At 52.6% G+C, this 25,717-nt stretch overlaps 1 protein-coding gene across 3 annotated transcripts; it reads left to right on the forward strand.

Moving 5' to 3' along the window:
• The first annotated feature begins 952 nt into the window (after positions 1–952).
• CERCAM (cerebral endothelial cell adhesion molecule) lies at positions 953–25,209 on the forward strand. Of its 3 annotated transcripts, XM_084799351.1 has the most exons (14): positions 953–1,413; positions 11,822–11,923; positions 13,802–13,912; positions 14,057–14,174; positions 15,279–15,413; positions 15,555–15,759; positions 18,941–19,060; positions 19,540–19,616; positions 19,692–19,798; positions 21,133–21,265; positions 22,595–22,722; positions 22,899–23,102; positions 23,960–24,212; positions 24,760–25,209. In XM_084799351.1, exons 3-13 carry the CDS (start codon positions 13,839–13,841, stop codon positions 24,210–24,212), a joined length of 1,554 nt encoding a protein of 517 aa, XP_084655477.1. In that variant the 5' UTR covers positions 953–1,413; positions 11,822–11,923; positions 13,802–13,838; the 3' UTR covers positions 24,760–25,209. The 3 variants fall into 3 exon arrangements, with proteins under 3 accessions (XP_084655477.1, XP_084655476.1, XP_084655475.1); XM_084799349.1 differs by lacking the exons at positions 953–1,413; positions 11,822–11,923 and adding an exon at positions 11,998–12,564; XM_084799350.1 differs by lacking the exons at positions 953–1,413; positions 11,822–11,923; positions 22,899–23,102 and adding an exon at positions 11,993–12,564.
• The last annotated feature ends 508 nt before the right edge of the window (positions 25,210–25,717 follow it).

The raw sequence follows: 25,717 nt of genomic DNA on the forward strand, positions 1-25,717 counted from the left end.
GTAGGGACTCCTGAACCAGCGATGACAGCTCCCCACCCTACCAGCTCCACTTAGCCTGGAGGCAGCCATGGTAGAAGGGCCTCTCTGCCCCTTACTGACTGTGGTCAAGTCATACTGCGAAGAGACGACATTTCGCACTGTCAAAACCAAGGGCAGTTGCTCATGTCTCTTTTTTTCCAGCTCTGGAGACAAGACAGGCTGAGAGGTAGTAAGTGACCCCAAGGCAGGCAGCCAGAAGGCCGTGAGGCTGGGATCTCGCCCAGGCCAACCGCAGCCACCAGGAGGAGTAATCCCTAATAAATACTTGGAAGGTGCCTTGGCCCAACTCTTCATCCGGCCTGGTGGTGTTAACTCTATCTTTCCGTTTCCTCGAGCCCCAGACCTAGGAGAGAGGGCTGAGGGAAACTTAAATCGTGCAGAGGGCTGGTCCAGAGCCACCAGGGCTGAGCAGCCTCCAGCCAGCTCTTGGTAACAGACTCTTGACACCTTGGGTTTTGTCCTTTTCACTTCAGTAAATACTCAACTGTGCCCCAGAGTTGTCAAAATGAAGTCAAAGGAGTCACTTAGTTAATCCTGGTAGCTTCAAGGCTAACAGTTGAAAACAGGGATTACTGTTAGAATTATTCTCTATGGGGGTTGGTGATATTTATTCCTTTGAGCCTCGCCTAGGTTCCCCTGGGGACAAGGCTCTGGGAAGGGGAATGGCAGTGGTTGATGGAGGATAACCATACGTAGCCTTCTTGGGGCATCTGGAAGTCTGTTGAGTCTGGAGAATGCGGAAAGCAGGTATGCGGCAGCTGCTGCCCGGATCCGAGGAGTTAACCACTCCCAGGCCCTGGCCCACTAGAGCTGCCACGGCTGCAACCTAGAAACTATTTTAGCAGAGGAGCCAGGGCTACTTTCCGATGGGTAAAACAGCTGGTGACTTAGGGAAAACAGCTGGCCTAGCCCCAGCCTCCTAAGAGCAGAGGCAGACCTCCGAGGACAGAACCACATCTGGGGGTCCTTAAGGAGGGAGGCATTGTCAACAGAGAGAGGGTGGTTCTCCGGAGTGTGTGGGTGTTGGGTGGGTACCCCGGAGACAGGAGGGGTGTGGCAGAAGCCAAAGTATGCTAAGCTTAAACAGACTGCAGTTGGGATCTGGCGTCACAGTCTTCCCTCAAGTAGGGCAGATGAAGGGTAGAAGAACCTAAGGTGGACACGGCTCCACTCTACCCTGGGTGTTCTTGGAACTGGGCTTGTGTCCAGAGGTGAGCATGGTGCCCAAGCTGGTGGTCTGGTCTGGTGAACTGCACCCAGACCCAAGAACAGGGTGAAGGCTCATCCTCTGGCCAGGATCGTGGGCTTCTGTGAGCACAGAGCAAGACAGGAGCCCAGGGAGCCTCCAGCCCAAGAGACGGGAGCTGACAGCTGGTAAGACCTCCATCCAGGCTTCCTTCCTGCTCTACCTCCAGGATGACCCTACCCTTGGCAGGCAAGCAGTGCTGGGGTCTAGGAGTATAGGCAGAAGGTTAAAATGGCATGTAGCAAGATTCCATTGGACAGAGGTACCCATATGCGCTATTAACCTCCGAGTTCCAGAAGCCTGGCACCCCTAACTCTTCTGTGGCCTGGGGTGGGGGTGGGGGTGGGGTCTTCTCTAGCTCACTGAGCTCTCTAACCTAACAGAGTTAACCCCTTCCAATTTGAGTCTATCAGCTTTTGGCCGGTACACCTCTCCAGAATCAGCTTTCCTCCCTGGTAAAGGACATGTCCACGGGGCGCCAAGCCTTAGAGCTCAGGTTCCCAGGGGGATGTGGTCCTTGGGGGGGAGGGGACAGTTCTTCCAGGGTCTCCAGTTGAGGATGTCCAACGGCAGCCCTGGACTACTGGCGCCACCACATGGTTTTGTTAGGAACTACAGTGGCTGAGGGGCTCGAGAAAGCTGACGGGGCCGGAAAGCATCAGTTGCATCTGGTCTAGGTGCATCTTCTCAGCCAGTTGGGTACCAGTAGCGACTGTTTTCCAGGCACTTTCCAGTACCTAACATACCGCAGACCGTGAGCACTCACTATACATGCAGTGGCAATTCTAAGCTCAGCCTGCATCGAAATGACCTGTGACTTTTCCTTAATACAGAGATGGCTTAGGGGTGCAGGTCAGTGATAGAACCAGTGTGGGTCTCTGGGTTTGGTGTCCAGAACCCTTGGGGGAAAAGCCAGGTGTGGTGGTAAAAACCTGTAATTCCAGAGTTTGTAAGCCTAAGGTGGGAGGCTTCGTAGCTCATGGCCATTCTAGAGTGCATAGTAAGACGCTGTCTCCAAACAGGAGGAAAAAACTAAGAAGGGAACAGTTCATTTTACTCTACTCCCAGAGTTTCAGACTTCCTAGGCATGGGGATGGGGGTGATATTTGATTTTTTTTTTTAAATTAAATATAGTAATGTCATATCATGAAAGCTGTATGAACTCACTGTGCAGCCCACACTGGCTCCGGCACACAGTCTCTTTGCTTTAAGCTTTAGAGGGCTAAGATCACAGGCAGGCCTGCACTACAAACCACAGCTTTTGTATTTTGAGGGAAGGGAGGGGAGTGGATGGTTGAGGCAGGGCCTTATAGGCCTGCCTGGCCTTGATCTTGCGCCAGCCTGGCTTCATGAAGTGTCCTGACTGCTCCTGGGATTACAGGCATGAGCTGCCCTGCCCAGTTGTCATTTGCACAGGGGAGGCCTAAGCTACTCATGTAAAGACTTTGCCTTTGATGAGCACTGTTAAGTTCAGAACCTCTGAACTTAGCCCACATCTCAGCAGGGCGTTGGTGGCACATGTCTTTAATCCCAGTGCTCAAGAGGCAGAGGCACAGGGATCTCTGAGAGTTCCAGGTCAGGCAGGGCTACATGATGCGGCCCCCGCCTTAACATCTCCTCCCCAAAAGGAGGAGGATCATTTTAGAGGCCAAAAAAGTGCAAGTGGATGGATTGGCACTTGGTGATCTCAGCTTCATTGCTTTACCATATCCATCTACGGAGAGCCCGCCTTGTCCCTAGCCTCTGCCTAACCTGGGGACAGACAGTGGGAAACTGGGCTCCTGTGGTGGAAGTCAGAGCAGAAGGGTCTCGTACTTGTTTTTCTACGTGGAGGTCGAAAAGACAGCTCAAAATAAGGTCAGAGAAGTACGGTTCTCCTATTTGGCCGGGTTTTCCTTCAGCCTTACTCAGCATCTCGCCTGCCCTATCCTAGCCCGCTGCAGGGCTCGCCTGGCCCCCAGGCTCCCACCTGCATCCAAAAGGCCTCTCTGCTCACCAGACTTGTTTCTTTTGCTGCTGGGAACACCCTGCCTGCCGTCTAAGCTACAGATACAGTAAGGAAATTTTGTTGCTGTTCTTTTTGAGACAGGGTCTCACTCTATATCCAAGGACAGGGCTGGGGGACGGAGGGGGGATTTTGGGTTTGGTTTGGTTTGGTTTTCCAAGACAGGGTTTCTCTGTGTAGCCTTGGCTGTCCAGGACTCGCTTTGTACAACAGCGATCTGCCTGCCTCTGCTTCCTGAGTGCTGGGATTAGAGGCGTGTGCCACCATGCCCAGCCCTTGGTTTTGGTTTTGTGAGACAGAGTCTTTCTATGTTATCTTGCCTGTCCTGGACTCACTTTGTAGACCAGACTGGCCTCAAACTCACAGTGGTCCCCCTGCCTCTGCCTCTTGCGTATTGGTATTAAAGGTGTGTGTCACCGCTCCCAGCTACTTAAAAAAAAAAAAGATTTATTTATTTATTATATATACAGTGTTCTGCCTGCACACCTGCACACCAGATCTCATTATAGATGTTTGTGAGCCACCATGTGGTTGCTGAGAATTGAACTCAGAACCTTTGAAAGAACAGCCAGTGCTCTTAACCTCTGAGCCATCTCTCCAGGCCCCCCCCCCCCTTTTTTTTTTTAAAACAGGTTCTCATTATGTACCTGGCTGTCCTGGAACTCACTAGGTAGATCAGGCTGGCCTTGAACTCACAGAGATTTGCCTCCCAAATACTGGGGTTAAAAGCATGTGTCACCTTTATTTATTTATAGTTATTTTAAAAGAATTTCAGCCGGGTGTGGTGGCACACACCTGTAATCCCAGCACTTGGGAGGCAGAGGCAGGCGGATCGCTGTGAGTTCGAGGCCAGCCTGGTCTACAAAGTGACTCCAGGACAGCCAAGGCTAACACAGAGAGACCTTGTCTCAAAAAAAAATTTTTTCAGTGCATGTGCGCATGCGTGTGTGTGTGTGTGTGTGTGTGTGTGTGTGTGTGTGTGTGTGCGCGCGTGCGCGCGCGCACACACGAGCTGGGGGCGTGCTCACACAGTGATGTGGAGGTCACAGGACAGTTTGTGCCTGTCGCTCCTCTACGTCTATCATGTGGATCCTGGGACTCCAATTTAGGTCATCAGGCTTGGAGACATACACCTTTACCAGCCGAGCCATCTCCTTGGCCCTAGTTTCTTGGCATTTTGATAGTGTCACTGTGTAGACCAGGCTGGCCTCAGCAGTTCTCCCGCCTCTGCCTTTGGACTGCTAGGATTATGGGCATGCACCACCATGTAACTATTTTGTTTGAGACAGGGATTTACCATGTGTCTTTGGCTGGCCTAGCACTTGATAACCTGTAGACCAGGCTGTTCTTGAACTTGTGGCTGTCCTGGCTCTGCCTCCCAAGTCAGCTGCAGGGAAAACAAGTGTGTACCACCATGCCTAGTTTTTTTTTTCTTTTTTCTTTTTTTAAAGACAAGGCCTCTGGTAGTCTAGGCTGACTTGGAACTCCTTGTGTTGCTAAGGATGGCCATGACCTCCTGATCGATCCTGTCGCCTTCACACTTGACCTGTCTGCTCAGCTTCTGACTGGAGACTGAACCCAGCCTTTTGCAAGCACTCTGCTATTGAGTTACAAACCAAGGCAGATCAGTCTACATCCCTCTTCCCTTCTTCCCTCCCTCCTTCTTCCCCTTTTCTTTGGATACAATCCTAGAACTTATATGTAGCCCAGGCTAGCCTCAAACTCACAACAGTCCTTTTGTCACAGCCTCCCAGGTTCTAGGGTTGTAGGCTTGAGACAGCATGTCTGGCTTTTCAGAGTGATTTTTTTATATTTAGTTACTTTTATTTTATATATACATACATGCATACATACATACACCATGTGTGGAGTAAATGCAAAGCCAGAAGATGGGATTTTAACCACTGAACCAGCTCTCCAGCCCAGAAAGTTTTTTTCTGAGACCAGGCTCCTCTGTGTAGCCTTGGATGTTCTGGACTCACTTTGTAGACCAGGCTGGCCTTGAACTCACAGCGATCCACCTGCCTCTACTTCCTGAGTACTTAAAGGCATTAAAGGCATGCAGGATAGATGATTGTGAGCCACCATGTGATTGCTGGGGATTGAACTCTGCTCTTATCTGCTAAGTCATCTCTCCAGCCCCCTGTTGGTTTGGGTTTTTTTTTTGTTGTTTGTTTGTTTGTTTGGTTGGTTGGTTGGTTTTTGGTTTTTCAAGACAGGGTCTCTCTGTGTAGCCTTGATTGTTCTGGACTCGCTTTTGTAGACCAAGCTGGCCTCGAACTCACAGAGATTGGGGTTTTTTTTGTTTTGTTTTTGTTTTGGGGGGGGTTGTTTTGTTTTGTTTTGTTTTTCGAGACAGGGTCTCTCTGTGTTAGCCTTGGCTGTCCTGGACTCACTTTGTAGACCGGGCTGGCCTCGAACTCACAGCGATCCGCCCACCTCTGCCTCCCAAGTGCTGGGATTAAAGGCGTGCACCACCACGCCCGGCTCTGTTTTGTTTTTTTGTTTTGTTTTGTTTTGTTTTGTTTTTTTTGAGACAGAGTCTCTCTATGTAGCCCTAGGTATTTTAGAACTAGCTCTATAGACCAGGTTGAACTCACAGAGATCCACCTGCCTCTGCTTCCTGAGTGCTGAGGTTAAAGGCATGTGCCACCAGTGCCTTGCTTTTTGTGTGTTTTTGTTTTTGTTTTTTGAGACAGGGTCTCTGTGTGTTAGCCTTGGCTGTCCTGGACTCACTTTGTACACCAGGCTGGCCTTGAACTAACAGCGATCCTCCTGCCTCTGTCTCCCAAGTGCTGGGATTAAAAGCGTGTGCCACCATGCCCGGCCCAATGCCTGGTGTTTTGTTTGTTAGTTTAAATGATTTGTTATTACATTTATTGATTGGTTATGTGCATTACCATGCAAGCCCATGCAAAGTGTGTGTGCTTCCTGGGAATCAAACCCAGGTTGTCATGCTTGGTGGCACCTTTACCCACTGAGCCACCTCAGCAGCCCCAGCCATCCATGAGGAACAGGCAGGCGCCAGACACCATGTTGAACTGTCTAGTTCCCTTCCTAAGTTGTGATCAAAACAAGGTTCCGGGGGCTGGAGAGATGGCTCAGTGGTTAAGAGCGCTGCCTGCTCTTCCAGAGGTCCTGAGTTCAATCCCAGCAACCACATGGTGGCTCACAACCATCTATAATGTGATCTGATGCCCTCTTCTGCAGATAAAGCACTCATATGCAATAAATAAAATAAATAAGTCTTAAAAAAAAAAAAAAACAAGGTTCCGGAGCTAGAGCCCTAGGTTTGGGCTGGGGCTATTTCTCTGAGACAAGATCTCGCTCCACTGTAGCTCAAGCTGCCCTTGAACTCCTGCTCCCTGCCCTTGCCTCCCAAGTGCTGGGCTATTGCTATCCACTGTCACACCAGCTGGCATTTTAGAACAGCCTGTGGACAGGGTAAGTGCCAGAGAGAGCTGGTCGTGGTGGCGTTGAGAGGTGCAGTGTCCATGTGAGTGGTGCCAGTGCATGCAGAGGGAGGGTGGCCATGTGCAGGAGACAGTCAGGGACAGAAGCCCTCAGGCGGGTGTCTGCTTCCAGGGACTAGGCATACAGAGATGCCCTCCCCTAAAGGGGCAGGGGCGGGATGTTAAGTTTAGCAGAAGACTGCGTTCTATTTTGGGAAGGTGGTGTCTGGACACGAGTGGGGAATAGTACAGGTTAGGGGTTCAGAAAGAGGGTGTGTCTGTCAGCTGCTGCTCCTGTTGGGCCAGAGCTTTTGGGGGAAAGAAGAGTTCGCTTCTGGGAGTGGCTGGGGAAGGCTGGTCTCTGGCAGCCTGCGGGTCAAGTAGAGAAAGGAAAGGAAAGATTTTTTCCATCCTGGAGTTGAGAGGGAGAGAGACTGGGCTGTTGCGCAGGCCTTGCAGACATCTTGCTGTTTTCTTATTTTAAGTTGGGAGTGATTGAAGTCCCTTGGAATTTGGAAGGAAGACTCAAGAAGAGGTTGTGGGTACAGGAAAGGGATGGTATGGAGGCTGGGGTCTTCTGTTGGGAGGAGGGGCTGGGGGGAAGGGGTGGGACCTTTGGGAACTGTGAGGAGAGCTGCCAGGCCACAGCTACCTCTTCTCCAGAACCTGGCTTGGAGCTCCTTGGTCAGGGACGCAGAGGACAGAGGGCAGGGGAACGGAGAACTGGGAACAGGGTTGCAGGGCTGAGAGGGAACCTGGCTGTTTGCTGGGCTCTAGCAGTTTTCTAGGCAGGAGTGATGGGGGAGATGGGATAGGAGCAGTGACAGACTGGAGGCCTGGAGGCCTGGGGGGAGGGGGGGAGGGGGAGAGAAGGTAGGGGGGGCGGAGGGAAGGGAAGAAGGAAGCAACTGGGATTGTCATTGTGCTGGGGAAGAGAAAACCTAGGCCAGGGATGAATCTAAAAGCCCCTCCTTAGCCTGTTGGCTGTTTACCTCTCACAGGGGCCTTCCCTCTTACCCCCTCCTCTTCTCCCTCCCTCCCCATCCCTCTTACCCCCTCCTCTTCTCTCTCTCCCTCCCCTTCCCTCTTACCCCCTCCTCTTCTCTCCCTCCCCTTCCCTCTTACCCCCTCCTCTTCTCTCCCTCCCCTTCCCTCTTACCCCCTCCTCTTCTCTCTCTCCCTCCCCTTCCCTCTTACCCCCTCCTCTTCTCTCCCTCCCTCCCCTTCCCTCTTACCCCCTCCTCTTCTCCCTCCCTCCCCTTCCCTCTTACCCCCTCCTCTTCTCTCCCTCCCCTTCCCTCTTACCCCCTCCTCTTCTCTCCCTCCCTCCCCTTCCCTCTTACCCCCTCCTCTTCTCTCCCTCCCCTTCCCTCTTACCCCCTCCTCTTCTCTCCCTCCCCTTCCCTCTTACCCCCTCCTCTTCTCTCTCTCCCTCCCCTTCCCTCTTACCCCCTCCTCTTCTCTCCCTCCCTCCCCTTCCCTCTTACCCCCTCCTCTTCTCTCCCTCCCTCCCCTTCCCTCTTACCCCCTCCTCTTCTCTCTCCCTCCCCTTCCCTCTTACCCCCTCCTCTTCTCTCCCTCCCTCCCCTTCCCTCTTACCCCCTCCTCTTCTCTCCCTCCCTCCCCTTCCCTCTTACCCCCTCCTCTTCTCTCCCTCCCTCCCCTTCCCTCTTACCCCCTCCTCTTCTCTCCCTCCCCTTCCCTCTTACCCCCTCCTCTTCTCTCCCTCCCTCCCCTTCCCTCTTACCCCCTCCTCTTCTCTCCCTCCCTCCCCTTCCCTCTTACCCCCTCCTCTTCTCTCCCTCCCCTTCCCTCTTACCCCCTCCTCTTCTCTCCCTCCCCTTCCCTCTTACCCCCTCCTCTTCTCTCCCTCCCTCCCCTTCCCTCTTACTCCCTCCTCTTCTCTCCCTCCCCTTCCCTCTTACCCCCTCCTCTTCTCTCTCTCCCTCCCCTTCCCTCTTACCCCCTCCTCTTCTCTCCCTCCCCTTCCCTCTTACCCCCTCCTCTTCTCTCCCTCCCCTTCCCTCTTACCCCCTCCTCTTCTCTCTCTCCCTCCCCTTCCCTCTTACCCCCTCCTCTTCTCTCCCTCCCCTTCCCTCTTACCCCCTCCTCTTCTCTCCCTCCCTCCCCTTCCCTCTTACCCCCTCCTCTTCTCCCTCCCCTTCCTTCTTACCCCCTCCTCTTCTCTCTCTCCCTCCCCTTTCTTTTCTTTTCCTACATTTGGATGTGTGAGAGATGTGTGTAAGTATTAGTGTCTTCCTTGGTTTCTGTCCACATTATCAGTATTGTTGTTGCTTTTTTATTTTTATTTTTTGGCTTTTCAAGAACAGGATTTTTCTGTGTAGCCTTGGCTGTCCTGGACTCACTTTGTAGACCAAGGCAGGCCTCGAACTTACAGAGAGATCTGCCTGTCTCTGTCTCCCAAGGGCTGGGATTAGAGGCACGTGCCACTGTGCCCAGCATGAGATTGATGCCTTATTGAACCTGGAGTTAGCAACTGGGCTAGGTCAGCTGGCTACCAAAACCCAGGTCTTCATGGATCCCTCTGAGCCCCCCAGGTCTGGGTTACTGACAAATATCCCCATGCCTGGCTTTTACTTGAGCTCTGGGGATCTGAACTCAGGTCCTTAGGATTGCCTAGCAGGCACTTTACCCACTGAGCCATCTCCCACTCCTTCTCCTTTGTTTGTTTTCCTGACGCAACCTGAGTGTTAGGATTATGGATGTGCACCACCATGCCTGACCCAAGCTGGTCTTGCTGCATAGTTGCAGGATGTCTTAGAACTCGGGATACCCCTGCCTCTGGCCACCCCACTCAGAGATGCAGGGATGTTCCATCATGCCGAGATGCAGAAAGCTTGTGCTCCTGGTTTTGGAGACCCAATGGTGGTGTCTGACCCCTTTAATCCCAGCACTCACAAGGCAGAGGCAGGCAGATCTCTGAGTTCGAGGCCAGCCTGGTCTACAGAGCAAGTTTCAGGACAGCCAGAACTGCAGAGAGAAACCTTGTCTCGAACAAACAAAGCAAAAACAAAGCCAAAAAGATTTCTTTTTAAAAAAGATTTATTTATTTTTATTATGTATACAGTGCTCTGCCTGCACGTACACCTGCCCACCAGAAGAGGGCACCAGATCTCAGTATAGATGGTTGTGAGCCACCACGTGGTTGCTGGGAATTGATCTCAGGACCTTTGGAAGAGCAGGCAGCATTCTTAACCTCTGAGCCATCTCTCCAGCCCCTCTTTTTTTTTTTTTTTTTTTTAAAGATTTCTCTTACTTGACATGTTTGACTCTTTTGCCTGTGGAGGTCAGAAGAGGGTGTTAGATCCCCTGGAGCTAGAATTACAGGCCTCCATGCGGTGCTGGGAACCAAACCCAGGTTCTCTGTAAGAAAGTCAGTGCTCTTAACAGCTGAGCCTTTCTTTGTTTGTTTTTCAAAACAGGGTTTCTCTGTGTAGCCCTGGCTGTCCTGGACTCACTTTGTAGATCAGGCTGGCCTCGAACTCACAGAGGTCCCCCTGCCTCTGCCTCCTGGATGCTGGGATTAAAGGAGTGCACCACCACGCCTAGCTCGCTGGGCCATTTTTTCAGCCCCACTTTGTATTTTATTGTTTATGTTTGTATTTTGGCTTTTTGAGATAGGGTTTCTTTGTGTATTCCTGGCTGTTCTGGACTCTCTTTGTAGACCAGGCTGGCCTTGAACTCAGATCTAGCTGCCTCTGCCTCCCAAGTGCTGAGATTAAAGGCATGCGCCACCAGGCCCGGCTCCAGCCCCGCTTTTTATTGATTGTTTTTGAGATGATAGCTCACTGTAGCCCAGGCTGGCCATCCTCCTGCCTGAGCTTCATAAGTGCTGGAATGACAAGTATGACCCCCCAGACTCAACCTTTCCCTCTTTTAAATTTGCAATTCCTCAATTATTTTTTTTTTTTTTGAGACAAGGTTTCTTTGTGTAGCCTTGGCTGTCCTGGACTCGCTTTGTAGACCAGGCTGGCCTCGAACTCACAGCGATCCGCCTGCCTCTGCCTCCCGAGTGCTGGGATTAAAAGCGTGCGCCACCACGCCCGGCTCCTCAATTAATTTTTAAAAGATTTATTTACTTACTTATTTATATGAGTGCTCTATCTGCATGTACACCTGCAGGCCAGAAGAGGGCATCAGAGCACATGATAGATGGTTGTGAGCCACCGTGTGGGTTCTGGGAATTGAACAGCCAGTGCATTTTTACTACTGAGCCATCTCTTCAGCCTCCCCCCCCCCACACCCCCTTTTTTTTTCCCTTCCATGTAAGTCTGTACACTATCTGCATGCCTGGTGCCTGAGGAAGCCAGAAGACATTGGATCCCTTGGAAGCAGAATTAGAGATGGCTGTTAGCTGACAAATGGGTGCTGGGAATTGGCCCTCTCTAAGAGCAGTCAGTGCTTTTAACCCCTGAGCCATCTCTCCAGGAACTCCTCTCTCTTCTTAGTACCATGACATTGGTGATTAGGTGTCAGTCTCTGAGTGTTGTGCGGCGGGGACGTCACAAGCATCCTGGCACAGCACCCCAGCACACATAGACTGGGCAGTGGCTCTAGATATGTAGGATGTGACAGCTTTAGGGAGAATCCTTAAAATGGGGACTGAAGGGCCCCTGCCAGAGACTGCCGAGCAAGATAGAGGGCTCTGGCCTCCCTCCAGCATGTTTCCACGGCCCTTCTCATTGCAGGACCATCGGCCTGGAAATAGCCCCTTTCCCTCTGGCGCGCGCCTTTAATCCCAGCACTAGGGAGCCAGAGGCAGGCGGGTCACTGTGAGTTCGAGGCCAGCCTGGTCTACAAAGCGAGTCCAAGACAGCCAAGGCTACACTGTCTCAAAAAACAAAAAACAGAAAACAAAACAAACAAACAAAAAAAGAGGTGGGGGAAGGGGGAAAGGTTGGAGATTTCCTTTCATCCCAACAGGGTCCCAAGATCCTCTTCGTCCAAGAGGAGGCAGTATCTCCTATCTATTTTGGAGGAGGGCTAGATCACCATCAGGGGTTTTGTGGTGACCTCCAAAACCTACCCTCAGTCTGAGTGGGCATTGCTTTCTTTAAGGGCTGGAGCGTGGAGGTGATGCGAGGACCAGCTCAAATCAGCAGCGCCCGGTTCCCGCCCCAAGCAGGGGCTTCCTCTCCAGCTCATCGCGTCATCTGGAGGGTATGTGTAGTTCCTGCCTGCGGCCGCCAGAGGGCACCTCAGTCGGAGCGGGGAGGGGTGTGGGAACCGGGGTTCCCCTGAGAGAGGTGGGTCCACTGCTGAGGGGCAGGGAGCCGGGAATCCGGGGTGTCATTATTCTAGGAGTGAGATGAACGTCCAGGGTGTAAGTGGTCCACCCTGGCCCCCGGATCTTCCCTTCCGTGCCGTCGCCTTTTGAGGTTCGCACAGTGAGGGCAGCCCCCAGGGATGCGTCCGGAGCAGGTGTCTGACTCTAAACATCTAGGGCCTGGGCAAAGAAGAGGACTGCAGAGCGTGCAGGCGCCCACGAGGGGCACAGGGGCCCCACGGCAGTGGCCACGCCTCTCCAAGACCCCGCCCCCGTGCCCCTCCCGTCCCGCCCCCTCCCTGCCGCAGTGGGAGACCCCGAGGCCTTCACAGCCAGGGAGTCCCGCCATGCGAGTTGCACAGCTCCTACCTCTGCTGTTCCTGCTGTGGCCGCGGCTCCGGGCTGCGGGTGTCACGGAGCCGACGCTGCCCACGGTGGTCCTTGCCATCCTGGCCCGCAATGCTGAACACTCTCTGCCCCACTACCTGGGCGCGCTGGAGCGCCTGGACTATCCCCGGGCCAGGCTGGCCCTCTGGTGAGAGATCCAAGGGTGGGCACTTGTGGGGCATCAAGCCCCAGGACTCTGGACGGCTTTTGACCAGGAAGCTCCTTCGCTCTTGCCCAGACACTACCCGGACAAGCTCCTCCCTCCCTCCTAGACAGCCTCAAGCCCCTCAGCAGGGTTCCTAAGCTTCTGATGGGCAAGAGCAGACCTCTGAGGCCATGGGTCAGCCCGGGGACACTCACCCTTCCACTAGGCTGTCTACTAGTCCAGGGATACCCCGGCTACCCGGGATATCCGAACTTCCCCTGGGTTTTAGGCCTCTCCTTTCTGACCGAACCTTTGGAGTTCGCAGTACATCGCTGCACAAAACTTGTGGTCTGCTTGAAGTGGAGTACAAAACAGACGGGAACCTCCGGCATCCCTTGGGGCCCCACGGAGAAAGGATCAGACTTGAGGTTCCTAGGGAGCAGGTTGGGGGAGCCCTGAGCTCCAGGCTGCATGCTGGGCAGGGGTGTCAGGCAGAGTACACTCCACAGCGGCACTGCCAGCCTCTCAGGGTACAGGGACTGACTGGGTCTGACGGCCAAGGGTGCGGCCCCATAGAACGCTGAGATCAGAGAGTGCAGCACCCTGTCCTAAAAAGCCAAAACCAGAGGGAGCCCAAGCTGAGGCCAGAGACAAACTGCTCCTCACAGCACAGCAGAGATGGGCTGCGGGGGGTGGGGGTTGGGGGGGGGGGAGCTGTGGCCTGGAGAGGCTGCCCACAGTCACCACACGTTAGTTTCCACCCCTGTGGGACTTGACACGTAGTAGTTAAGTCTTCATTTTTGGGAAACCGGCTTAAAGGAGCAGCATCATTTAAAACTTGGGCTCTTGGCTCAGCCTCCCATCTCCTCAACTAGAGTCCCTTCAGCAGCAGAGGCAGCGAGTGGAAGGGGTGCTCGGAGCATGGAGTGGTCCCACGGGACTCTCCATCTTTCCCCGTGCATTCAGGCTGGGGGGCGTGGCTCAGTGGTCAGGGTCTTGCTTGGCATGTGCAAGTCTCCAGGTTCAATCTCCCAGTATAGTCAGACGGGAGGATGCGAAGCACAGAGAGGCGCGGGACTTGCCTGAGGTCACACAGCACATCCCCGAGCACCTCCATTTGTAGCAGACCTCTCCATTGTTCTCAAGACTGTCCAGACTTGAGGAAGTCCCATGGTCAGGCTGGTGGGGACCCAGCCCTTCTGTGCTGTGGTCTGTCAGTCATGCTCCGCTGCGCTCACAGGTGTGCCACAGATCACAACGTGGACAACACGGCAGAGATGCTGCGGGCGTGGCTGGCTGCTGTGGGCCCTGACTATGCGGCTGTGGTCTGGAAGCCTGAGGAAGAGGCCAGGTAGTACTGTGAGGGCAAGGGTGCAGTGACCCAGTGCCACAGCCAGTGCCACAGCGCCCAGAGCAGGCTGTGTCCACTTCCCTGCAGAGAAGGAGAGCCTTCTCTCTCAAGAGGACATCTCATGCTCTTCTCCTCTCCCCCCAGATCCTACCCAGATGAACAGGGTCCCAAGCACTGGACCAAAGAAAGGCATCAGGTTTTGATGGAGCTGAAGCAGGAAGCGCTGACCTTTGCCAGGGATTGGGGAGCGGATTACATCCTGGTGAGGAAACTTGGGGGGCTTAGTACCCGCCCCCAACAGAAGTCTTGGTTATGAACAAATCACCTATTGTCTGGATCTTTTGGAGACTGAGCTGGGACCCCTGAATTTAAGCTCATACTAGATACTAAGCCTGATCCTGGGGTAGACCTTAGGTTCTATGTGGTACCTAGATTCCTAAGCTTTTGCCTAGAGTGTAAACTAAGCCTGGATCCCTAGACTAGAGTTCAGAAAAGATCTTTTTTGCTGGGCGTGGTGGCGCACGCCTTTAACCCCAGCACTTGGGAGGCAGAGGCAGGTGGATCACTGTGAGTTTGAGGCCAGCCTGGTCTACAAAGCAAGCAACAGAAAAACCCTGTTTCAAAAAGCCAAAAGAAAAGATCTATTTGTTTGTTGTTATGTATACAGTGATCTGCTTGCATGTACACCTGCAGGCCAGAAGAGGGTATCAGATGGTTGCTGGGAATTGAACTCAAGACCCCTGGAAAAGCAGATGGTGCTCTTAACCACTGAGCCACCTCTCCAGCCCCAGAATAGATTTTTAAAAAATATTTATTTTTGTTTTGTTTTATTTGTTTGTTTGTTTGTCTATTGGGTTCTTCAAGACAGGGTTTCTCTGTGTAGTCCTGGCTGTCCTGGAACATTCTCTGTAGACCAGGCTGGCTTCGAACTCACAGCGATCCACCTGCCTCTGCCTCCCAAGTGCTGGGATTAAAGGCAGGTGCCAGCACACCCAGCTGGATCCACGCTCTAAGCAGGCATCTCAGAATGGCCCCTCGTTGGGAAATGACCTAACGACTGTGCTGGTTAAGACCCCCATTGTGCCCTCATTTGTTTGTATCCTGTGTGTACGTATGTACATGCGCACATGCCCTGGCATGTGTGTAGATGTCAGAGGGCTGCTTTCTAGTGTTGGTTCTGTCTGCTGTGTGGGTTCCAGAGACTGAAGTCAGGGTGTCAGGCTCAGCAGCAAGTCCCTTTAGCTCTCTGGCCACCTCTTTGGCCCTGGTTAGCTCTCTGTGGGGACACTCGGAAGCAGTTCCCACTCAGTGAACTCTGATCCTGAGGCTCAGACAGGACTCCCGGTGACATCTTCCTTCCCCAAAGTTCGCAGACACAGACAACATTCTTACCAACAACCAGACGCTGCGGCTTCTCATAGATCGGCGGCTGCCGGTGGTGGCTCCGATGCTGGACTCGCAGACCTATTATTCCAACTTTTGGTGCGGGATCACTCCACAGGTGAGGCCGGGTGGGGGCGTGAGGGCCTCAGGAGGCCCAGGGTCCCAAGGAAGATGGACTGGAGAGCATAGCGTCTGAGGCTCAGGGCCTTTGGGCCAGGAGAGGCTTGGCCTCAGCCCACAACACTCTCCTCTCCCACAGGGCTACTATCGCCGCACACCCGAATACTTCCCCACTAAGAACCGCCAGCGCCAGGGCTGCTTCCAGGTCCCTATGGTCCACTCCACCTTCCTGCTGTCCCTGCAGACTGAGGAAACAGCCAAGCTTGCCTTCTACCCGCCTCATCCCAACTATACTTGGCCTTTTGATGACATCATTGTCTTTGCCTACTCCTGCCAGGCTGCTGGTGAGGACCAGCTCCTTCAGCCTCCTTGGATGGGCCCCTGGGCCTTTGCACCTGCTGGTTTCCCCCATTTAGTATGCCATCCTCCACGCCACATTTCATCCTGTCAACTCCTGTTGGTCCCTTTGGTCATAGCCTTTCTTTTCTTTCTTTCTTTCTTCTTCTTCTTCTTCTTTTTTTTTTTTTTTGAGACAGCGTTTCTCTGTGTAGCCCTGGCTGGTAGTCTTTTTTAAATCCACCGCCCAGTGGAGGAGCTAGGCACCCAGTTGCCCCTATTTGGCACTTTCAGGCATTACTTCCTTGGGCAGATGTTTTTGGACACCCACTGTGTGACAGGCACCAGGCACCAGTGGTTATCAGGCAGTCCCTGCCCTTCTTGGAGTCTGCAGTCCAGTTAGTCAGAGGACCTCACAAATCAGTATCTGGTCATCACTGACGGGAAGGAGACCTTGATTAGAGGTGTTCTGGGAGCTCAGGGTAGAGTTAATTTAGTCAGAGAAGACCTCATAAAGGAGGTAATTTGGGCAGACGGCAACAATGCCAACAGCAAGAAAAGTGCTTTTTGTTTGTTTGTCTGGGTTTGTTTGGGTTTTTTTTTGTTTGTTTTTTTGAGACAGGGTTTCTCTGTGTAGCCTTGGCTGTCCTGGACTCACTTTGTAGACCAGGCTGGCCTTGAACTCACATCGATCCGCCTGCCTCTGCTTCCCAAGTGCTGGGATTAAGGGTGTGTGCTACCACGTCCAGCTAGAAAAGGTATTTTCTTCATATTCTTTTTTTTTTTTTTTTAAGATTTATTTCATCTGGGCATGGTGGCTACACAGAGAAACCCTGTCTCAGAAAACCAAAAAAAATTTTACTTATTTGATTTATTTATTTATTTTTATGTATATGTGAGTACTTTATCTGCATGTACACCTGCAGGCCAGAAGAGGGCATCAGATCTTATTACAGATGGTTGTGAGCCACCATTGGTTGCTGGGAATTGAACTCAGGACCTCTGGAAGAACAGTCAGTGCTCTTAACTGCCAAACCATCTTTCCAGCCCCATATTTATTTTATTTTGTGTGTATGAATGTTTTCCCTCTGTACCATGCGAATGTTTGGTGCCTGAGAAAGTGGTGAACCTCCATGTGGGTCCTGGGAATTAGGCCTGGGTCCTTTGCAAGGGCAGCAAGAGCTCTTACCACTGAACCAGTTCTCAATCACCAAGAAAAAGTGTGTTTTTTTTTTCTTTTCTTCCTGTGACAGTGTTTCTCTATGTAGTCCTGGCTGTCTTGGACTCACTTTGTAGACCAGGCTGGCCTTGAACTCACAGAGATCCACCTGCCTCTGCCTCCTAAGTGCTGAGATTAAAGGCGTGCACCACCACGCCTGGCACTAAGAAAAAATATTTTCAAGCAGAGAGGCCTTCCCCGTGGTAGGAAGGAACATAAGAAGGCAGGGGGCTGGAGCAGAGTGCAGGTGAGGCAGGACAGGAAGATAGAACCAGGTGATCACACACCTGGTCTTTAGCCTCCCAGTGCTGTGTTGCTTCCCCAGGGTCATGTGATCAGATTTTCTTGGTGAGATCACACTGTGGAGTTGTGGGTGTGTCCTGCTCCATCACTCTCTCTCTCTTACTCCTTTGACACAGGATCTCGCACAGAGCCAGGAGCTAAGCTGTTGGCTATTAAACCCCAACAGTCCTCTTGATTTTCCCCCAACCCCAGGTAGGATTACAGGCATGCACACACCCAGGGTTGTTTTGTTGTTGTTGTTTCTTTGTTTTTCATTTGTTTGTCATTGTTGATGTTTGACATGTATGTTAGATTCAAACTCAGGTCCACAAGTACTGAGCCATCCCCTCAGCCCTGTTGTTGATTTTGTAAAAATAGTTTTCTTTTAGTTTATATATTTGTGCCCAGCAGTGATGGTGCACACTTTTAGTCCCGCCACTTGGGAGGCAGAGGCAGATGGATCTCTGAGTTTGAAGCCAGTTGGGTCTATAGAGTGAATTCCAGGACAACCAGTGCCACACAGAGAAACCCTGTCTCGAACACCCACACATAATGTGTGTGTGTGTGTGTGTATTTGTTGTTTATTTATTTGTGGTGTTAGGGATGGAACACAGGCAAGAGCTGTACCCTGTACCCCTAGACTACACCTCTAACCTTATTGTTTTTATTTTTTGGTGTATGCGAAGGACACTGAGCCACACCTGGAACTTGCCAGTAGTCATTTCAGACAGGGACTCGCTGTGTATCCCTGGCTAGCCTGAAGCTTATTACACAGACCAGGCTGGCCTTGAACTCAGAGATCCACCTGCCTCTGTCTCCTGAGTGCTGGGGTTAAAGGTGTGTGCCACTACACCTAGAATTACTTATTTCTATTACGTGTATGGATGTGTGTCTGCCTATGTGTATGTATGTGCATGGGTGCAGTGCCTGAGGAGGCAGAAGAGGATGCTGGGTCTCCTGGAACCAGACTTCCAGGTGGCCAGGACCTGAACTCAGGTCGTCTGCAAGAGCAGCAGGTGCTTTTAGTTGCCAGGGCCATCTCTCCCTCACCCGGTAATCACTGTTAAGAAAGTTACGTAGAAAGGGAGTGTTCAGGCGTGAGATCAATCCAATCCCAAGAACACTGGACAGGGTAGCACATGCCTTTAATCCCAGCACTCCAGACCTCTGCCAATTCAAGGCCAGCCTGCTCTACATGAGGAGTTCCAGGCTAGCCAGGGCTACAAAATGAGACCCTGTCTCAATCCCCCTTCCCCCTACCAGCCCCCACCCCCAACAAGCCCAAGCAAGAGCTAACGATGACATTACACGGCCGAGATGTGGGACACCCCGCTTGAGCAGGCTGCAGCGCTGGGATTTGCACTCAGACTGAGGCTTGCCTGGGGCTGTGAAGACTCTCTGGTGAGGGCAGAACTTTCCTGAGGGTTTGCAGTGTGCATTGAAGCCTCTCAAGCAAGCAGTGTGCCCTTAGGGAGCTGCTGAATGACAAGGGTCCTGATTGTTTGTCCACGGGGTGCTGGTGCCGGTGACGTCTGCAGTGTGTGGACGAGTAAGGCGAAACTTCTAGAGATGCGGCCCAGTGCCCTCAGCACTGTGTCACAGCTCAGTCCCAGAGAAGATTTGGGTCCCTGATCATATCAACTGAGAACCCGGCCCCAACTCCAGCAACTCACGTGGCGTCTCTGCAGGGGTCTCGGTGCACGTGTGCAATGACCACCGTTACGGGTACATGAATGTGGTAGCGAAGCCCCACCAGGGGCTGGAGGAAGAGGAGACCAATTTCATCCACCTGATTTTGGAAGCTCTAGGTGAGGACTGGGGTCCCCCGCCTTCCCGCAGGCATAGATTTAAGTACGATTTGGGTGCCAACCTTGCTCTCAACTTACGTTATGACAGTGAGCAAACCCTTTGGTTTTGTTTGTTTTGTGTGTGTGTGTGTGTGTGTGTGTGTGTGTGTGTGTGTGTGTGTGTGTGTGTTTTGAGACAGGGTTTCTCTGTGTAATAGTTTGTAGTCCAGGCTGGCCTCAAACTCACAAAGATCCACCGGCCTCTGCCTCGCGAGTGCCGGGATTAAAGGCAAGCGCCAGCACCCTGAGTGAGCAAGCCCTTTTCCTAGTGGCACCTCAGTCTTCTGATCTGTACAATGGGGCTGGAGCTCAGCGAGCCTGCCCTGCTAACTGTTCTCCTAGAGTGGCAGAATGAAGCTGGGGCTGGACTCCAGGGCATCTGTGACCAGGAGCCAGGAGGGACTCATGCCCAGGGGCTTGGGGGTTGCTTCCTTTTGCAGTGTATGGGCCCCCCATGCTGGCCTCAGCTCACGTGTCTCGGCCCCCAAAGAAGCCCAGCAAAGTGGGGTTTGATGAAGTAAGTCTCTAACCTATGGAACTGGGGTGGGGTGGAGAAGCTACCCCTCCTTAGGCTCACCTCGGTTTCCTCCAGGTCTTTGTCATCAGCTTGGCTCGCAGACCCCAGCGCCGGGCTCGGATGCTGACTTCTCTCTGGGAGATGGAGATCTCTGCTCGCGTGGTAGAGGCTGTGGATGGCAGGTGAGGCTCCCAGGGATGCGGCTTGGGGACCATGACATCCCTAGGAGACCCTAGGAGTGGACAAACAGGCTCTTAAAGATGCAGAGGTAGCCACACAGGGCCTGGGCCCTGCTGCCTCAGGAATGCCAGAGCAGGCCAACAGGATAAGCCCACCCGAGGTAGAAGGGTGCAGCGTAAAGGACCCCAGGGCCTGGGTTGAGGGCTGTCACATGCCAAGTATATCAACTCTGGCAAACTGTCCCATCTCTTTTCCTCTCTTCTAAGTGATACATAAGCATGCTTGGCTTTTGTGATCTTTGAGGGTCTAGTGAGCACTTAGCCAGGACCCAAGACCTATAAAGTGGCCTCGGAGATGTTCTCCATGATTGTGTTAGGCCCCTGAGGCCCCAGAGTGTGGAGTGTGAGTGAAGTCTGGCTTATTCCACAGGGACCCAGAGGCCAAGCCTCTCCTGCCACAGGGTCACATGGCTCATATGACAGCTGCTGTTTGCTTTAAACCCCCATTTTCTTCACAAATATATATAATTTTATAAAACATACTTTGTTCAATATATAGATAGATATGTGTATATATATATGTATGTATCTCACAATTTTACATATATAATATATTTTGATCATATTTCCCCATTAATCTCTTGGAGTTTATTTAGATAATTTTCAAAGTTTGTTTGTTTATTTATTTATGTGTGTGTGTGTTATGTGTATATGAGGGCACATACACGTGGAGATCAGAGGGTAAGTTTTGGGAGTCACTTTCTCCTTCCACTGTGGGATCTGGGGATTAAATTCACATTCTTAGGGTTTCGGGTCAAACACTATATCCTTGGCTTGGTCCTCGGCTTGACTTTTTGAGACAGGTTTTCATGTGGCTATTTGGCCTTGAATTTGCTGTCTAAAAAAGAGTGATCTTGAATTCCATATCCTCCCTGCTTCTGCCCCCAAGAGCTGGGGTCACACAGGCGCCTCCCTCTTTCCCTCCTTCCCTGCTCTGGCTGTCCTGGAACTCACTCTGTAGACCAGGCTGGCCTCGAACTCACAAAGATCCGCCTGCTTCTGTCTCCCTTTACTGAGCCTTGGTCCAGGAAGTCTCTAACAGCTCACCCAGTCATGTGGTGCCTCCCTCCTCCCCCTCCCCCTCAGATAGATTCCATAAACCCATTCTCCTGAGGGTAGAGTTCCCACGACAGCTTCAGGCCACAGCTTCCAAAGCTGGGTCCTCCCTCCTTTAAACCAGGCTCCTGTGTGACTCTCTCCAGCACGTACAGGCCAGGCCGCTCCGGAAGGAGGCTTTGGTTGGCACTTGTCAGCCACTTTATGCTTGTTTCTCATAGGACGCTCAACAGCAGCATCCTTAAGCACCTTGGTGTAGACCTGCTCCCTGGCTACCAGGACCCCTACTCAGGCCGCACACTGACCAAGGGTGAGGTGGGCTGCTTCCTCAGCCACTACTCCATCTGGGAAGAGGTGAGGATGCCTGCCCTCTGGGGCACTCATGCCCTTCAGGGACAGCAGTCTATGTGTCTGAAGCTGTCCTCAGCGTGCTGTGTGCAAGGGTGAGTGAATGGACGCATTTGACAAGAAGGTCCCTTGAACCGGGCACCCCTGAGTGGCGGGTGAGACTGTTTATATCCTGTTGTCTCTGTGGAACACTCACTGTTCCCCCAGAAGGCATTCTTCTCTGGTGACACAGGGGGACATTCCCGCAAGAGAGATCCTGTGGATGGGGAGATGGCTCAGTGGTAAAGCGTTTGCTGGGTACCCGCCTCCCTCCTTCCCTCCTTGCCTGCTCTGGCTGGCCTGGAACTCCAGATTACAGTACCCACAAAAGAACGCTGGATATAGCAGATCACATCTGTAACCCCAGTGCTGGGGGACAGAGCCTGAGGGTTTGCCTGGCAAGCCAGTCTAGATGAAATGGAAAGGTCCCAGTTCAGTGAGTGACTGTGCCTCAAAAAATAAGGTCCACACACCACATGCCTTATTCCTGAAAACCACCTTCCCTCTTTCCTTCTCTCCCTCCCTCCCTTCCTCTCTTCCTCCCCTCCTATCTCCTTTTGAGACAGGGTTTCTCTGTGTAGCCTTGGCTGTCCTGGACTCACTTTTATAGAGCAGGCTGGCCTCAAAACTCATATCAATCCACCGGCCTCTGCCTCCTAGGTGCTGGGATTAAAGGCGTGCGCCACCACCGCCCGGCTGCATGTACTTTTCTTTTCTTCCATTGCCAAGGATCTTGTTTCTATTTGCCATCTGTGAACAAATTGAGAGGATGACTCAGTTGGCCATCTACCCAGCAGATGCTGCCTTCTTCCCTTATTTTCCATAGTTACAAGAAGTAGCTTTCCTCTGCAATTTTAGGAGTAATTTTGTGGCGCCTCTCTCTCTCTCTCTCTCTCTCTCTCTCTCTCTCTCTCTCACACACACACACACACACACACACACACACACACACACACACACGATCCAACCTAGCTTCAGATGACAAAGGCAGGAACCTGGGCTTCTCTGAGGCTGAGCAGAGTTGCACTGGCCCTGGGAGAGGTTTGTATTCAGTAACTATAGCAACAAATCATGGCCGTCCCCATGATTCACTCGGTAAGCTAGACTGGGGCGTTCGGAAAGTCAGGGCCTTGAGTGCCAGAGCAAGATGGATTTCACTCCCTGGACAGTGGGAGGCGCAGCAGGCTTTGGGGGGAGCTACAGGATATGGCCAGGACTTGGTGTGTGGCACGTAGGCCGGTAGGAACAGCACAGCACAGCTCTGCCGAGCCCTCTCCCCTCTCACGTCTGCTACAGGTGGTTGCCAGGGGCCTGGCCCGGGTTGTGGTGTTGGAGGATGACGTGCGCTTTGCGGACAACTTCCGGAGGCGACTGGAACGCCTGATGGACGACGTGGTGACTCAGAAGCTTTCATGGGACTTGATGTAGGCAGACTGCCTCTCAGGGGCAGGGGAGAGAGACTGTGTGTCTCTGGGGTCTGCTGCTTATGCTGGGATCCTAGCTAGCCCTCCCTGCTGAGCCTGGCCTTACTGTAACTGGGGAGGGGCCAGGATACCCCATGCTCTGGAGTGACTCATGCCACCTTTGGTGTCATTTGCAGCTACCTTGGCCGGAAGCAGGTGAACCCTGAGGAGGAGGTGGCTGTGGAGGGTCTACCTGGGCTGGTGGTGGCCGGGTATTCCTACTGGACGCTAGCATACACCTTGAGCCTGGCAGGCGCTCGCAAACTGTTAGCCTCCCAGCCTCTGCAGCGCATGCTACCTGTGGATGAGTTCCTGCCTGTCATGTTCGATCAGCATCCAAAGTGAGGTCTGGGTGGGGGTAGGGCAGGGTCACTCAAGCCAGGGGCCCACTTACTAGGCAGCTGGAGAGGGGGAGATGGTCAGGCTTCACCCACATGGCCTAAGAGTTGCCCAGGTACCAAGCACAGCTAGATGTAACGCCGTGCTCTCCATGTCCATGCAGGGTTTATTTTTAGATTTATTTTTAATTTTTTAAAAAAAAGCTAAACCGGGCATGGTAGCACAAGCCTTTAATCCTAGCATTTGGGAGGCAGAGGCAGGCAGATCGCTGTGAGTTCAAGGCCAGCCTGGTCTAAATTTAAAATAAGAGAGCTGGAGAGATGGCTCAGAAGTTAAGAGTACTGGCTGCTCTTCCAGAGGTCTTGAGTTCAATTCCCAGCACCCACACACAACCATCCATAATAAGATCCGGTGCCCTTTTTCTGGCCTGCAGGCACACAAGCAGACAGAATATTGTATACTTAATTAATTTATTTATTTTTTGTTTGTTTGTTTTGTTTTTCGAGACAGGGTTTCTCTGTGTAACAGCTCTGGCTGCCCTGGACTCTCTTTGTAGACCAGGCTGGCCGCGAACTCACAGCAATCCTCCTGCTTCTGCCTCCTGAGTTCTGGGATTAAAGGCGTGTGCTACTACACCCGGCTAAAAAAGATCTATTTATTATGTATATAGTGTTGCCTGCATGTAACACCTGCAGGCGACATCATGGGATATTAAAGGGGCCACTTCTCAAGTAGCTGTGAGGGCTAGTGGGCAGGTCAGGGGTGCTGCAGACAGTCAGGGGCCCAGCCCTGGGTTAGCATCATGGTGTCTGGAAGAAGATGGGTCTGCCCACCGAAGCTTTCTTCTCTCACTTCACAGCGACCAGTACAAAGCACACTTCTGGCCTCGAGACCTCCAAGCCTTCTCAGCCAGGCCTCTGCTTGCCTCCCCCACCCACTATTTGGGAGAGGCCGAGTGGCTCAGTGACACGGAGACATCCTCCCTCTGGGATGATGACAGTGACCGCCTCATTAGCTGGACTGGCTCTCAAAAGGCCCTTCGTGGGCCCCACCTGCACCTGGCTGGCAGCAGTGGACACAGCCTCCACCCTCATCCCAGGGATGAGCTCTAGGTGAGGCCGGGCCTGGAAGAGGACCCATCCATGGCCTGGGCTTTCTCCACCTTCTCAGCTCCCTCCTCCTCCTCCCCCCTCTGCCTGACCCCACCCTCTTCTCTGGATCTCTTTCTTACTGATTTCTCTAGTTTTGTCTCCATCTTGTGTTTGTCTTTTTTGTTGGTTTGGTTTGGTTTGGTTTTTTTTAAGACAGGGTCTTTCTGTGTTAGCTTTGTAGACCAGGCTGGCCTCGAACTCACAGCAATCTGCCTGCCTCTGCCTCCCAAGTGCTGGGATTAAAGGCGTGCGCCACCACGCCTGGCCTTGGTTTTGGTTTTTTGAGACAGGGTTTCTTTCTGTAACAGCCTTGGCTGTCCTGGATTCTCTTTGTAGACCAGGCTGATCTCTGCAGGCAGATCTCTGTGAGACCTGCCTCTGCTCCGATTAAAGGCGTGTGCCACCACACCAGCCTTTTTTCTTGGCATTGTGTCTGTCTCTCTCCACAGCTGTTGGCATCTTTATGTCTGACTTGCCTTTTCTCTCTTCTTGTCCCCTTGGCCCCTAGCGCGCAAGGTCCAAGCAGGAACTCCAAAGGAGCAACAGGAGCAGAGAGGGTCTGTCGACAGGAGCTACAGAGACAGCAGACACCTGACTGCTACCTTGGGCTCAGCCATTCTTCCACCCGCCTGGACCGGTTCCAGCCTGGGAGAAGCACTCAGAGACAGAGTCCGTTCCCCGAAGGTCACCAACTGAGAAGACAGAGACTCTCCACTCTGCATGCAGATCCACAGCCCAGCATGCTCAGGAACAGGGAGGCCAGACCCCAGAATCCTGCACTCTCTGAGGCCTTGGCTGCTGGGGCCACTTTGCCTCCATCTACCTCCACCTCGGCTCCCTCCCTGGCTTCACATCTGGGGCTCATTAGCACCCTTCCTCCCTGGCTGGTGGAAAGTACAGGAAGGTGCTTGGCACACAGTAGGCCTTCAATAAAAGCCCTCTGCATTAGGACTTTAAACTTCATTGACATCTGAGCGTCTTTGCATCTCACCAGGCCTGGGCAGGGCACCCTCTGAGCTAGGGACAGAGAGGGAGGGCCATGGAGGAGGGGTCAGGCTGGCAGGAGGTTGCTTTCTTGCTGGGCGTCCATCTTCCCTCTGATAGATGGAGAGGATAGCTTATTTTTTTGTTTTGTTTTGTTTCTTCAAGACAGGGTTTCTCTGTGTAGCCCTAGCTGTCCTGGGCTCACTGTAGACCAGGCTGGCCTCGAACTCGCAGAGATCCACCAGCCTCTGCCTCCCAAGTGCTGGGAGTACAGGCATGCGCCACCGCGCCAGGCTTGAGGGTATAGCTCCTAAGTAGAAAGGGTACCAGTGTCACCATCAGCCTTTGCTCATCAGGGCTGGCCAGGCATCACTCTCACTCCCGCCTCTTAGATTTGTGTTCTGTGACTGCAAGCCCAGTTCTGTGAGAAGCCAGGCACTTCCTCTGGAGACCCAGGGTTCTGCTCTGGCCCTAAGGAGTAG

Source organism: Acomys minous (assembly GCF_964271855.1).
Source record: "Acomys minous genome assembly, chromosome: 10".
Classification (NCBI taxonomy): domain Eukaryota; kingdom Metazoa; phylum Chordata; class Mammalia; order Rodentia; family Muridae; genus Acomys; species Acomys minous.

Excerpts from the sequence above, each read along its gene's own strand:
- CERCAM (XM_084799349.1), top strand. The coding sequence starts at position 12,170 with ATGCGTCCGGAGCAGGTGTCTGACTCTAAACATCTAGGGCCTGGGCAA. Across the intron at positions 14,175-15,278 it reads GGGGAGCGGATTACATCCTG|TTCGCAGACACAGACAACAT; the intron begins GTGAGGAAACTT and ends CCTTCCCCAAAG. Across the intron at positions 23,103-23,959 it reads ATGTTCGATCAGCATCCAAA|CGACCAGTACAAAGCACACT; the intron begins GTGAGGTCTGGG and ends CTCACTTCACAG.